The sequence below is a fragment of the Megascapheus bottae genome, chromosome 38 (assembly GCF_031878675.1).
Source record: "Megascapheus bottae isolate mThoBot1 chromosome 38, mThoBot2.hap1, whole genome shotgun sequence".
In the NCBI taxonomy this organism is placed as follows: Eukaryota; Metazoa; Chordata; class Mammalia; order Rodentia; family Geomyidae; genus Megascapheus; species Megascapheus bottae.
Genome location: NC_143546.1, coordinates 4,432,019 through 4,446,080, shown reverse-complemented (window position 1 = coordinate 4,446,080; position 14,062 = coordinate 4,432,019). Strand labels below are relative to the sequence as shown.

General features: G+C 43.0%; 1 protein-coding gene across 1 annotated transcript in view; it reads right to left on the bottom strand.

The window, feature by feature from the left end:
- The window catches only part of Uimc1 (ubiquitin interaction motif containing 1), an 86,485-nt gene that overhangs the window by 55,275 nt on the left and 17,148 nt on the right, over positions 1–14,062 (bottom strand). The window contains exons 6-7 of the mRNA XM_090325553.1: positions 13,158–13,894; positions 68–132 (exon numbers count right to left, since the gene is read on the bottom strand). Of these exons, the coding sequence (XP_090181679.1) occupies positions 68–132; positions 13,158–13,894 (802 nt within the window). The remainder of the gene's footprint in view (positions 1–67; positions 133–13,157; positions 13,895–14,062) is intronic.

Here is a 14,062-nt window from a genome sequence, read left to right as displayed (position 1 = left end):
CAGTTTATCTTCCTTACATGACTACCATCAGAGAGGAACATTTGAAACCCACAGGAAATGATCTAACCTTTGTAAAACAGGTACAGCATTTTTTTCTTCTGATGTTTCTTCAACAAACAGCCCTTGAGAAGACTGCAAAGAAATAGGAAATATCCTAAATATACAATAACAATTAACTGTTTTTTTTCCTTTTTTTTCTTTTTAAAGAGTTTTGTTCTGTGGGGTTTTTTTCATTTCAGTAAGTAGTTTATGTCCTATAAAATAGATTTATAGGATATAAAAGGCAGGGGCTGGGAATGTGATTTAGTGGTAGAGTGCTTGCTTCATGCATGCATTGAAGCCTTGGGTTCCATTCCTCAGTACCATTATCAGTGGAAAAGGCCAGAAGTGGCTCTGTGGCTCAAGTGGTAGTGTTAGCCTTGAGCAAAAGAATCTAATGGCTAGTGCCCTGGCCCTGAGTTCAAGCCCCAGGACTGGCAATCAATCAATCAATCAATCAATAAAATGCACCCAAGCATTGAGCCTTTGTGTTGATCCCCTAAGAGTAACTTCCTTTGGTCTCACTATATATATCAACACTGAGACGTTCCTTCCCTTACTTATTTTTTTAAAAAGCGGGGGGGAGGGGTGCGGGAGTTTGGCCTAGTGGTAGAGTGCTTGCCTAGCATGCACAAAGACCTAGGTTTGATTCCTCGGTACCACATATATAGAAAAAAGCCAGAAGCGTGCTGTGTCTCAAGTGGTAGCGCTCTAGCATTAAGAAAGCTCAATCCCAGGACTGGCAAAAAAAAAATGGAACCAGGCAAGGTGGCTCATGCCTGTAATCCTATCCACTCAGGAGGCTGAGATCTAAGGATCGAGGTTCAAAGCCAGCCCCAGCACTAAACACTGTGAGACTCCTGTCTCCAATTAACCACTAGAAAACTGGAAGTGGTGCTGTGGCTCCAAGGGTTAGGAGGTAGCATTGAGCTTAAGAGCTCAGGGACAGTGCCCAGGCCGAGTTCAAACCCCACTGACCAATAAAACAAAACAAAACAAAAAAAAAAGGCATTGTGGCTCAACATACTAGAGCGTTACTAGGACTGAGCTGAAGAGCTCAGGTACAGGATCCAGGCCCAGGGGTAGGGTAGTAGCCTTAAGGTGAAGATCGGGGACGTCGCCCATGCTATAAGCTAGTTTCAGTAAAAAGAGCGTATCTCAGGGTGTGAGAAGATCAAATCATGCCAAGAGCCCAGCATGGTAGCACATATCTGTAATCCCAGCACTCAGAGGACTTAGGGAAGAGGATCTCAGGTTCAAGGCCAGCCACCCTATTAAAGCAAGTTCTATGCTGGGCTACACCATCTAAAAGCGGGGCAGCAGGGAGGGGCTATGTAGGTGTAGCTCAGCAGTAGAACATAAGGAGACAAAAGGAGGTCCATCTCAAGGTTCAATCTCAAGGACCATAGATTAAAATTAAAATAAAAAAGGAGCCGGCACACTGGCTCACACCTGTCATCCTAGCTACTCAGGAGGCTGAGATCTGAGGATCAAGATTCAAAGCCAGCCCGGGCACAAAAGGACCTGAGACTCTTATGTTCGATTAACCTCTAGAAAATGGGAAGTGGGGCTTGGCTCAAGGGTAGGGTGGTAGCCTTGCACTGAAGAGCTCAGGGACAATGCCCAGGCCCAGGGGTAGGGAAGTAGCCTTGAGCTGAAGAGCTCAGGGATAGCGCCCAGGTTGAGTTCAAGCCCCATGACCCACAAAAACAAAAAGAAAAGGAATACCAATGCCTCATACCTGTAATTCTAGCTACTCAGGAAGCTGAGATCTGAGGATCATGGTTCAAATCATTCCATGTAGAAAAGTTCATGAGTTTCATCTCCATTTAACTGCCAAAAATTCAGAAATGGGAGCCAGGCGCGGTGGCTCATGCCTGTAATCCTAACTACTCAAGAGGCTGAGATCTGAGGACTGAGGTTCAAAGCCAGCTGGGCACTAAAGAATGTGAGACTCTTATCTCCAATTAACCACTAGAAAACCTGAAGTGGCACTGTGGCTCAAGGGGTAGGGTGGTAGCCTTGAGCTGATGCACTCAGGGACAACATCCAGGACCAGGAGTAGGACGGACAGTAGCCTTGAGCTGAAGAGCCCAGGGACAGCACGCAGGCCTAGACTTCAAGCCTCAGGACCGACGACGAGGGAAAATTTTGAATAAAAGCCAGGGTTGAGAGTTTGGCCTAGTGGTAGAGTGCTTGCCTAGCATGCACAAAGACCCAGGTTTGATTCCTTGGTACCACATATATAGAAAAAAGTCAAAAGTGGTGCTGTGGCTCACATGGTAGAGCTCTAGCCTTGAAAAAGCCCAAGAACAGTGCTTAGGCCCTGAGTTCAAGGCCCAGGACCTGCAAAAAAAAAACAAAAACAATAAACAAATAGGGCTGTGGTTCAAAGTGATAGATCATTAGCCTTGAGCTCAGACAAAGCTCAGACACAGCTCCCAGGCCCCAAGTTCAAGCTCCAGGACTGGCAAAAATCAATCAGTCATGGAATGGACAGAGAAAAGTCCAGTTTTCAGCAGTAACAGTGAGTTGGGATGAACAGTGCATCCACTCTCTCGGAGCACAACCAGGATATAACCTAGGATATCCCCAGGAAAAGGTTTTTTGCTACAAAACTGTCACATGGTTTTATTCTTCCACCACAGGGATATCTTTAAAAAAAAAAAAAAAAAAAAAGCAATGATAAAGAAAAGGACTGCTTCCACTTATTCGGTGTCAACTCACTACAAGTACAAGAGAACAGAAAGGTGTGGGGTGTGGGGGGGGAGGGAAATGGGTACTAAGACATGTGAAAGGGTATCAATGTATGTGAATTAATGCACCTTCTATCTGGCAAATATCATGTAACCCTTTTACTAATTACAATAAAAAAAAAAAGAGAACAGAAAGTATCAGCTACTACTGCCCTAAGCACTTAGCTTCTTCCAGGAGAGGTAAAGCTGCTGAATGGTTTCCAGGGATTCCTATAAGGACATAAATACCTTAAACAAATTAGACTTTCTCTACCACTTAGATGATGAACTACACTACCAAAGGGGGGAAAAAAAAATAACTGACTTTACCCTATTGTTATTAAAGGGAGGGTAACATTATATACGGACTGGAAATGTGATCACCATGAAAACGATGAGTTGAACAGGATTCTCAAAAGGACTAAAATACAACAGCAGTAAACTGCACTTGACTGAACTCAGCAGGGTGTTTAAAAAATTTGTAAGAGTAAAACACTGACACCTAGTGTCCGTTAAATAAAGTTCTGATTTAGAATCATAAGCTGACTAAGCCTTAGGACTTCAAAAGCAATCAAGGGACCTCTATTTCTACCTTAGGCTGAAACATATCTCAAATTATACCACTGTAATACTTCAAAAGTTTCTGTGCCTCTATTAGGCACTGGGCCTCTGCCAATCACTTCACACCCACTACCTCCTTTAATCTTCACAAGAATCTTATAAGGCAGTAGCTGTTAAAGCATTTTAGAAATGACCAAAATGAAGCCTCGAGAGTTTAAATATACAGGCTGGGAGTATAGCCTAATGGTAGAGTGATTACCTAGCATGCACAAAGCCCTGGGATCAATTCCTCAGTACCACATTCACAGAAAGGGCCAGAAGTGGTGCTATGGCTCAAGTGCCAGAGGGCTAGCCTTGAGCAAAAAGTGTCCAAGGTCAGGCCCATACCCTGAGTTCAAGCCCCAGGGCTGGCAAAAAAAAAAAAAAGTTTAAATATAGGGCCCAGAGTGTGAGAGTGTGGCAGAGTGGTAGAGTGCTTGCCTAGCATGCATGAAGTCCTGGGTTTGATTCCTTGGTATCACATAAACAGATAAAACTACAAGTGGTGCTGTGGCTTAAGTATGAAAATGCTAGATTTGAGAAAGCTCAAGGACAGTGCCTAGGCTCTGAGCTGAAGCCCCAGGACTGGCAAAAAAAAAATTAAATATAAATAACTAACACAAAACCACACAGCTGATCAGGAATAAGCTGGATGCTACATAACTACAAAGTCTATGCTCTAACTACCACTGTTGTGTTTTTACATAAATGATGCTCTCCTCAATCATTTCAATAAAGAATATCCTCATTCTAATACTACATCGATTCCTCATTTTATGCACATCAATACTAATCATTTGGATTTAGGGGTAAAGAAAGTTTCATTTGGGGCTAGGAGTTTGGCTTAGTGATGAGTGCTTGCCTAGCATGCACAAAGCCCGGGGTTTGATTCCTTGGTACCACATACATAGAAAAAGCTGGAAATGGTGCTGTGGCTCGAGTGGTAGAGCACTAGCCTTGTTTGAGAAAGCTCAAGGACAGTGCTCAGGCCCTGAGCTCAAACCCCAGAACTGGCACCAAAAAAACATTTTCATTCACAATGTGAAAGCATAAAATAAAACCACCTAGGCTGGGTACAGTGGCTCACCCCTGTAATCCTAGATATCATGAGGCTGGTTCAAAGCCAGCCCGAGCACTGAAATCCATGAGACTCTTATCTCCAATTAGCTGTCAGAAAACTGGAAATGGCACTGAGGCTCAAAGGGTAGGGCAGTAGCTCTTACCCTTGGAGAGCTCAGGGATACCCCCCAGGCCCAGAGTTCAAGCCCCATGATCGACCTCCCCATAAAAAAGAAGTGGTGCTGTTGCTCAAGTAGTGTTAGAATGCTAGCTTTGAGAAAGTCCAAGGACAGTACTCAGTCCCCGAGTTCAAGCCCCAGAACTGGCAAAGAAAAAAGAAAGAAATGCTAAATCTTTGCTTCTGTTACATAACAGTGATCATATAGTGTTTATACTTCTACTTAAGTTTTTGCTTACAGTCAGAATATCTGCTCTACTTTTAGTAGTATTTTTTAGTTTTTAAGAGCATGAATTTTTGATATCTGGCTAATTTATGTTTAAGAATTGTATTCCTTTTGAGGTACTTATTATAAGTGGGATTCATAATATTGAAAATGCAACTGGCTTTTTTTTTCACGGATTTTTCAGTTCTGCAACTGTGCTGAATTAGTTTATTTGTTCTGACTGGAATTTTTGCATGTGTTAGGTTTTCCATAGATAACTGCATGTCTTCAGCAGTCACAGACATTTGTACTTCTCTTACAATTTGAATGGTCTCCTCCTCCCCCTCCCTCCCCTTTTCCTTCCCCTCCATCTTCATCTTTCTGTACTATGACAGTTTCTTAACTGTTTTGGATGGTCTTTTCCATGTATATGAATGTTTCTAATCTAAAGTTTGCACATGCCATTTACCCTATCTGTGTCTTCACACAGCTGCCTCTAAGCATTGGCCATATTGTTTCCTGTTTCATGGGTATCTTTGTATAGATTCAGATCTTGTAAAGTTGAGATAGCTAATAATAATAATCATCATCATCTTATAATTTAAAAAAAAAGGTTAGTTTAGGCCAGGAGCATAGCCTAGCGATAGAGCACTCACCTAGCATGCACAAAGCCCTGGGTTCAATACCTCCATACCATATACTCAGAAAAAGCCAGAAGTGGTGCTGTGGCTCAAGTGGCAAAGCGCTAATCTTAAGCAAAAAGTGTCCAAGGATAGTGCCTAGGCCCTGAGTTCAAGGGTCAGGTGTAGCAATAAAGGTAATTTGCACTGGATCTAAAAAAGAAAAATATTAAGCCAAGGGTGGGTGGCATATGCCCGCTATTTGGGAAGCAAAAATAGGAGGAGTGCAAATCAATTCAAGACTAGAATAGGCAAAATAGTTCAGACCTCCACTCACAAGAGCCATGATGGTCACACCTCAGCCCCAGCTAATTGTGAGGCAGAATTAGGAAGATCATGGTCAGAAGCTAGCCTTGTGCAAAAGCATGGAGCCCTATCTTGAAAATAACTACAGGCCTGGCTCAATTGTTGGAACACTTGTCTAACCAGCTTTAATTTAAACCCCAGTATTGACAAAAAAAAAACTTTTTAACAAAATTTTTAAAGGAAAAGTCACCTAGTCTCAAATAGTATATTCAACACTGTAGTCTGGAAAGTGAGCGGCTGCTGATTACCATAGCAACAGCTCTGTTGGGAGGCAGTGATGGCTTCTCAGACTTTCCTATATCCAGTGAAACTCTTTGCTGATCTTGATCTATTCATACTAAACGAGGTACAGGGTATGGTAAATCTTGAGTATTCTGGTCATCAATGTGTTCCTATCCCATAATTAACAAACTGTCATTTGGTATACATTCATCAGCATGAAATTTGGCTAGTAAATCTATACAATTAGGTCATTTCTAAGAAACAAACTCCAGGCAGGGAGTTTGGCCTAGTGGTAGAGTTCTTATCTAGCACACACAAAGATCCGGGTTGAACTCCTTGGTACCACATACATAGAAAAAAGCTGAAGTGGTGCTGAGACTCAAGTGGTAGAGCTCTAGCCTTGAGAAAGCCCAAGGACAGTGCTCTGAGTTCAAGTCCCAGGATTGGCAGGAAGAAAGAAAGAAAAAAAGAAAGAAAGAGAGAAAGAGAAAGAGGGAGAGAAAGAAAGGAAGGAAGGAAGGTAGAAAGCAAGCAAGCAAGCAAGCCAGCCCAGGCATGATGGTTCACACCTATAATCCTAGCTACTCAGGAGGCTGAGATCTGAGGATCAAGGTTCAAAGCCAGCCCGGGCACAAAAGGACGACCTGAGACTCTTATCTCCAATTAACCTCTAGAAAATGGGAAGTGGGGCTTGGCTCAAGCAAAAATAAGAGGAGTGCAAATCAATTCAAAGCCCTGGGTTTGATTCCTCGGGCTCAGGGGTAGGGTGGTAGCCTTGAGCTGAAGAGTTCAGGGACAGCGCCCTGGCCAAGTTCAAGTCCCATGACCCACCAAAAAAAAAAAAAAAAGAAAGAAAGAGAAAAGAAACAAATTCCAGAAACTAGAATGGAAAATTAGGATCAGACTGTGAACTCTAGGTTCAAGTCTCAGTACTATTAATACCAACAATGACACACAAGTAGTAAGCATAAAACCATCAAGACACTGTGGCTCGTGCCTGTAAGCCTAGGTTACTCAGGAGGCAGAGATCTGAGGATCAAGGTTCAAAGCAAGTCCACACACAAAAGGACCCAAGACTCTTATCTCCAATTAACCTCTAGAGAATGGGAAGTGGAGCTTGGCTAAAGGGTAGGGCAGTAGCTCAGAAACAATGCCCAGGCCCAGGGGCAGGGCAGCAGCCTTGAGCCCTATGACCCACCCCCACCCCCCTAAAAATAAGAAGTAAAATTACAGGGCTGGGAATTTAGTCTAATGGTAGAGTGCTTGCCTAGCATGCATGAAGCCCTGTGTTTGATTCCTCGGTACCACATATAAGAAAAAGCAGGGGGCCAGAGCATGGCTTAGTGGTAGAGTGCTTGCCTGGCATGCACGAAGACCCAGGTTCGATTCCTTGGTACCACATACATAGAAAAAGCTGGAAGTGGTGCTGAGGTGGTAGAGCTCTAGCCTTGAGAAAGTCCAAGGACAGTGCTCAGGCTCAGGCCCTGAGTTTAAGCCCTAGGACTAGGAAAGAGAAAGAAAGAAAGAAAGAAAGAAAGAAAGAAAGAAAGAAAGAAAGAAAGAAAGAAAGAAAGAAAGAAAGAAAGAAAGAAAGAAGGAAAGAAGGAAAGAAGGAAAGAAGAGGGAGAGAGGGAGAGATAGAGGGAGAGAGAAGGAAAGAGAGATCTGGAAGTGGTACTGGGGAGTACTAGCAGCACAGCAGAGGTCTAGTCTTGAGAAATCCCAAGCAACATGCCCAGGACCTGAGTTCAAGACCCAGGACTGGCAAAAGAAAAAAAAATGTAAAATTACAATCCTAAGGTTTTCATGACTTGCCTATAAAAGCAGTAAGCTCGTTTCTGTTTGTTCTGCTTCGTAAAGCTATTATATTGGGTTGACAAGTCTGTGATGATCTATGCTAGAGGGAGCAAGTACATATTTGAACAATCTTTCTGAAATATGGCAATCTGGCAATAAATAGTAAGCATGCTCATAACTCTTCAACTTAGTATTTCTCCACCTCTCTATTCCTAAAGACATAGATATTTTTTCCCCCGTTGGTCATGAGGCTGACCTGTCTGGGCCTGGGCACTGTCCCTGAGCTCTTCAGCTCAAGGCTAGTGCTCTACCACTAGCCACTTCTAGTTTTCTGCTGGTTAAGTGGAGATAAGAGTCTCAGAGACTTCCATGCCCGGGCTGGCTTTGAACTGCCATCCTCAGATCTCAGCCTCCTAAGTAACTAGGATTACAGGCATGAGCCTGGCTAGGGCACAGATTTTAAATTTTAAAAAGTTTCATATTGACAGATATTGATCACAACCAAAATATGCAAAAACAGAAAAATATTTTAAAATATTATGCCAATCACAGGCCAAAATGACATTAAAGGTGAAATCCACAGATAATTTTAACGTAAGAAAATGATTCATACTGTTAATTTTAAAATACAATAGCATACCAATGTGAGTTATGAGGATGTAGCTCAGTGGTAGAGTAGCATTTGCAAAACTGTTCACAGCATCAGGAAAAAAATAGTAAGACCTGAACCATATAAAAAATAAAGGAAAGGCTGGGAGCATAGCCTAGTGGTAGAGTGCATGCCTTGAGTGCACAAAGCCCTGGGTTCGATTCCTCAATACCACGTACACAGAAAAAGCCGGAAGTGGCGCTGTGACTCAAGTGGCAGAGTGCTAGCCTTGAGCAAAAAGACAGGCCCTGAGTTCAAGCCCCAGGACTGGCCAAAAAAATAAAGGAAATAAAAAGTCCTACCTTGGGGCCGGGAGTTCGGCCTAGTGGTAGAGTGCTTGCCTAGCATGCACAAAGACCCGGGTTCGATTTCTCGGTACCCCACATACATAGCAAAAAGCCGGAAGTGGTGCTGAGGCTCAAGTGATAGAGTGCTAGCCTTGAGAAAGTCCAAGGACAGTGCTCAAGCCCTGAGCCCAAGCCTAGGACTGGCAAAAAAAAAAGTCCTACCTTGGGGCTGGGAGCATAGCCTAATGGTAAAGTGGTCACCTAGTATGCATGAAGCCCTGGGTTCAATTCCTCAGTGTCACACACTCAGAAAAAGCCAGACGTGGTGCTATGGCTCAAGTGACAGAGCACTAGCCTTGAGCAAAGTGTCCAAGGACAGTGCCCAGGCCCTGAGTTCAAGCCCCAGGATTGGACCAAAAAGAAAAAAAAAAAAAAAAGAAGTCCTACCTTCCTGTAGATGCTAGACTTTACTTTTTAAACTTTTGATTATTTTTAAAATTTCTAGGTAATTTCTAAAAATGTTACTGATGTGTATGCTGGAGGCATCCTGGTCTTCTTGGAGTTGAGGACTACATCTCACCGCTCTTAGTCCATTACTGGTTAGACACACATATCCCTTCAGATCACAGCCAACAGGGCTGGTAAGAGGTGTTAAGACCAAAAGGGAGCGTACATTTTTTTTTCTGGAAAACTGAAGCTGGAAGTGAGAAATGTAATATACATATATAACATTCAAGTTTCAAAGCTTATAGAATCAAGTATTTTCAGCCTACAGTGAGAAAGCAAGGAAAGCCAGTCTGCGGGGGAAAAAAAATGAGGCATATACAGTACAATGATGAGATACAGAAAAATTACAGTTGATATTCTAATCTCACTACCTCTTCAGGTTTGATTACACACTGCTGTTTCACAATTTATGAAACACTAGCTTCTCTGTGACAATAACGTTCTGTTTTTAATTACTTTAGCAATATCAACTGTATTATTTAATGGCCTATCCATATGTTAGGAGAATTTCAAACCAACAACAGGATCAGGAATGTCCTGAAAAGCTCTGCTTCAAGTATGCTTGATACAACATAGACCTTCATAGACCTTTGTGCTCTAGAACTCGAGTCACTGGGATCGCTGAATCATATTAAATCACCCCAACTGGCTTTGAACTGTAATCCTCAGATCTCAGCCCCTGAGTAGCTAGAATTACAGGTGTGAGCCACCTCCCCTGGCTCTAAACGTCAGTCTTTCTCCACCCCCCCCCCCCAGTCCTGGGCTTGAGCTCACAGCCTCACCACTGTTCTTGGACTTTCTCAAGGCTAGAGCTCTGCCACTTGAGCCTCAGCATCACTTCGACTTTTTTTTTCTATGTATGTGGTACCGAGGAATCGAACCTGGGTCTTCGTGCATGCTAGGCAAGCACTCTACCACAAGGCCAAACTCCTGACCCCTAAATGTCAGTCTTTAGAGTTAATTTTCTTCTAAAAAGAATCATCTCTGAAATGCAAAAGCATTGACAACTTTCCCTTAGAAAAAATAGCCATGCACTAGAACTATTAAGAAAAATGCCTTCTCTTTCCATATATGAATCTTTCCAGAATGTGGAGAAAGATGGTTACCAGGAAAGAATGGTCTCTGCACGTAACACCAGTGAATGATTTTTCCGGGACAGAAGTACCATTTCTGGTTACCTACACTCTCCTAAGCATCATACTATGCTTTTTATACAAATTCGTTCTAACCAGTAAAATAACTACTACTAGGAATTATCATTCTTATTTTACAGACATAAAATTAAGATCCAGAGAAGCAAAACAGTTGTTCAAATTCATTATTAAAACAGAAACACCAAACTCCACTCTAAATATTCCATTCTCTCTGAACCATGATAGGAAGATCTGTTAGCTCTTAGGCTTTTCTCATAAGAGAAGCCCAACAAGAAGGATAAAAATAGCTTGGTGCAGTGGTTCACACCTTTATTCCTAGCAACTCAGGAGGCTGAGATCTGAGGATCGTGGCTCAAAGCCAGATCAGGCGCTAAAGAATGCAAGACACTTATCTCCAATTAATCACTAGAGAATAGGAAGTGGTGCTGTGGCTCAAGGAGTAGAGCAGTAGCCTTGAGCTGAATAGCTCAGGGACAATGCCCAGGCCCAGAGTTCAAGTCCCATGACTGACCAAAAAAAAAAAAAAAAGAATAAAAAAATAAACGAAGGCCAGGAGTGTAGCCTAGTGGTAGAGTGCCTGCCTAGCATGCACGAAGCCCTGGGTTTGGGTTCAATTTTTCGAGAGCACACATACAGAAAAAGCCGGAAGTGGTGCTGTGGTTTAAGGGTAGAGTGCTAGTTTTGAACAAAAGCAGCTCAGGGACAGTGCCCAGGTCCTGAGTTCAAGCCTCAGGACTGGCAAAAATGAAAATGAACAAAAAGAGCCAAGTGCTGTTGGCTCACACCTGTAAACCTAGCAACTCAGAAGGCTAAGATGCCAGGATCATGGTTCAAAGGCAGCCTAGCTCAAATAGACTGAAACTCTCACCACCAATTAACCTCCAAAAAACTAAAAATGGGATTACGGCTCAGGTGGTAGAGCATTAGCCTTGAGCAAAAAAACTCAGGGAGGAGGACAAAAACATGAGAAGGGGTATCAATGTATAAGAAGTAATACACCTACTACCTGACAAATGTTACTTATAACCCCTCTGTATATTACCCCAACAAAAAATTTTTAATTTAATCTAATTTAAAAAGCTCAGGGACAGCACCCAGGCTCTGAGTTCAATCTCTAGGAATCTCTCACTCTTCCCCACCCCCGACCTCTCTCTTCAGATTTAAACAGAAAAATGATCATAAAATCTAAAGAGACTGAGGCTGGGAGCATGGCCTAGTGGTAGAGTGCTTGCCTAGCATGCACGAAGCTCCAGGTTCAATTCCTCGGAACCACATAAATAGAAAAAGCCAGAAGTGATGCTGTGGCTCAAGAGGTAGAGTGATAGCCCTAAGGAATCCCCAAGGACAGTGCTCAGGCCCTGAGTCCAAGCCCAAGGGACTGGCAAAAAAAAAAAAATCTAGAGAGACAGAAAAGAAAATGCAAAGAGGCTTAGAATGTGGGGAAAAGTTCAACCTCACAAATAGGAAGAGGAATACAAATTAAGACTATCTTCCATCTTGGTAGATATTGAGAAGTCTGAGCACACTGTGATGGAAGGGGTTTGAGAAGACCAGTAATCATACACTGCTGATAATATACATGTATTCAACCTCTACAGAGGGCAATTTGATAACAGCTAACATAAGCTCTAAATGCAGATATCCTTTGATCCATTAGCTGTATCTATAGCAAATTGCTCTACAAATATCTCCCAAGTGGATAAAATGTCCTCTATTCAAGAGTAAGTGCTGCTGGACACAATTGCTCATGTCTGTAACCCTAGCTACTCAGGAGGCTGAGGTCTGAGGATCAAGGTTCAAAGCCAGCCCGGGCACAAAAGGACCTGAGACTCTTATCTCCAATTAACCTCTAGGAAATGGGACGTGGGGTTTGGCTCAAGGGTAGGTAGGTAGCCTTAAGCTGAAGAACTCAGGGACAAGACCCAGTCCAAGTTCAAGCCCCATGACCCCCTCCCCCCCCAAAAAGAGTAAGTGCTACATACAACGCTACTTGTAATAGGAAAATACTGCAAACAAACCTACATGCTTACCCCAATAGGCCACTGGATAAACTATGATTCATCTAACACTATTGTCTTAAAAAAAAAAGGGGGGGGGTGAATTTTTTCTGGCCAAGGGCCAGTGGCTCATGCCTGCAATCCTAGCTACTCAAGAGGCTGAAATCTGAGGATGACCGTTCAAAGCCAGTCAGACAAGAAAGTCCATAAGACATTTATTTCCAGTTACCACCAGAAAACTGGAAGTGAAGCTGTGGCTCAAAGTGGTAGAGCTCTAGCTTTAAGAGGGGAAAAAAAAGCTCAGGGTTACTACCCAGGCCCTGAATTCAAACACCACAACCAACAACAACAACAACAAAAAGCTTATACAGAAGAGGCTTCATTATGTTCAAATACCTTTTAAAATAAATTTTTATATCCTCAGAAATGGTAATTGCCTCTTGGTAAAGGGGTTATAGATAATTCCTTCCTTCCTTTTCTTTTTTTTTTGGGGGGGGGGTTACCATGTAAGTTTATGTTGGCCTCAAATTTGGAGGCCTCCAAAGTGCTGAGACAGCAGGTATGCACCACCATATCCAGATTTCTTCTTTATATTCTATGTACTTTCATAATTCAATAGTGAACGTGTGTTACTTTAATAATCAAGGAAGGAAAAAGAAGACCATGAAAAGAAAAGGCTACAAATAATTCCCATTGAACCTCTGGATAAACCACCCTTTGTTACAGCATCACCGACCCTTACCTCACCGTGACTGGTTGTTGGTTCTTCCTCCAACAAAAGTTTCTGTTTCAAGCTTTTAATTGAGTTTTCTTGGAAATCCTTGGTTTTTGAGTGCCAGACAGAAGCCCTAGACTCCTGCCTCTCCTCTTTGTCTTCATCTCCCACATCTTCTGAGGTGCCTTCATTTCTGTCACTAGCCTGATCTCCTTGGCCACATTCATTCTGGATCAGAGAAGGAGGGCTAGGTAACACTGGTTCCCCAAACCCTTTTTTTTTTAAAAGCTGCCTTTGGGCCATTTTTAGGCTCTTTTGATAAGCCTCCAATTGGCAGAGGATGACCTTGGTGTACTGATTAGGGTCTACTCCGGCAGGGCAGAATGGAATGCCCCAGAAGTAGTTCACAGTGCCCCCCACGACCGGGAGGCCTTCAGCGTCTCCTGGGGTGGGGAAACAGTGCCTAGATGTACCCCCCCGATCACGGGGCGCTTTGAGAAAAGCACAACCCCTCCCAGTACTTTCCTGTGGCTTCTCACACTGTGTGTGCTCGGCCAGGTGGCCAGTACATCTGCCAAAACATTTAACATTTTGATCTTCCAACACTGGCTGGCTTGACTGGTCCCAGCTTCCTGAGCTGACAGAGACCGGCTCCTCTTCAGAGTTTTCAGTGTGGTCCCAAGGCTCCTTTCTTTCCTCAGCCTCGTGTCCCTGACTGATATGTGAGCCTTTACACAGTGATGGAGGTGCCAGCTGCCATATGCCTGTGGGTATTTGAGAAAAAGTAGGGCTAAAGACAAACTTCTTCATTAAGAGGGTTTGGTAAGCTATTGCTTACCAAGAACTACAAAATGTGATTAAGAAAAGCCCTTCTTTGGGTTTAAGCAAAGGTTGTTTTTTTCCTTGGAGATTAAAAAAGTTTTTTTTGAATA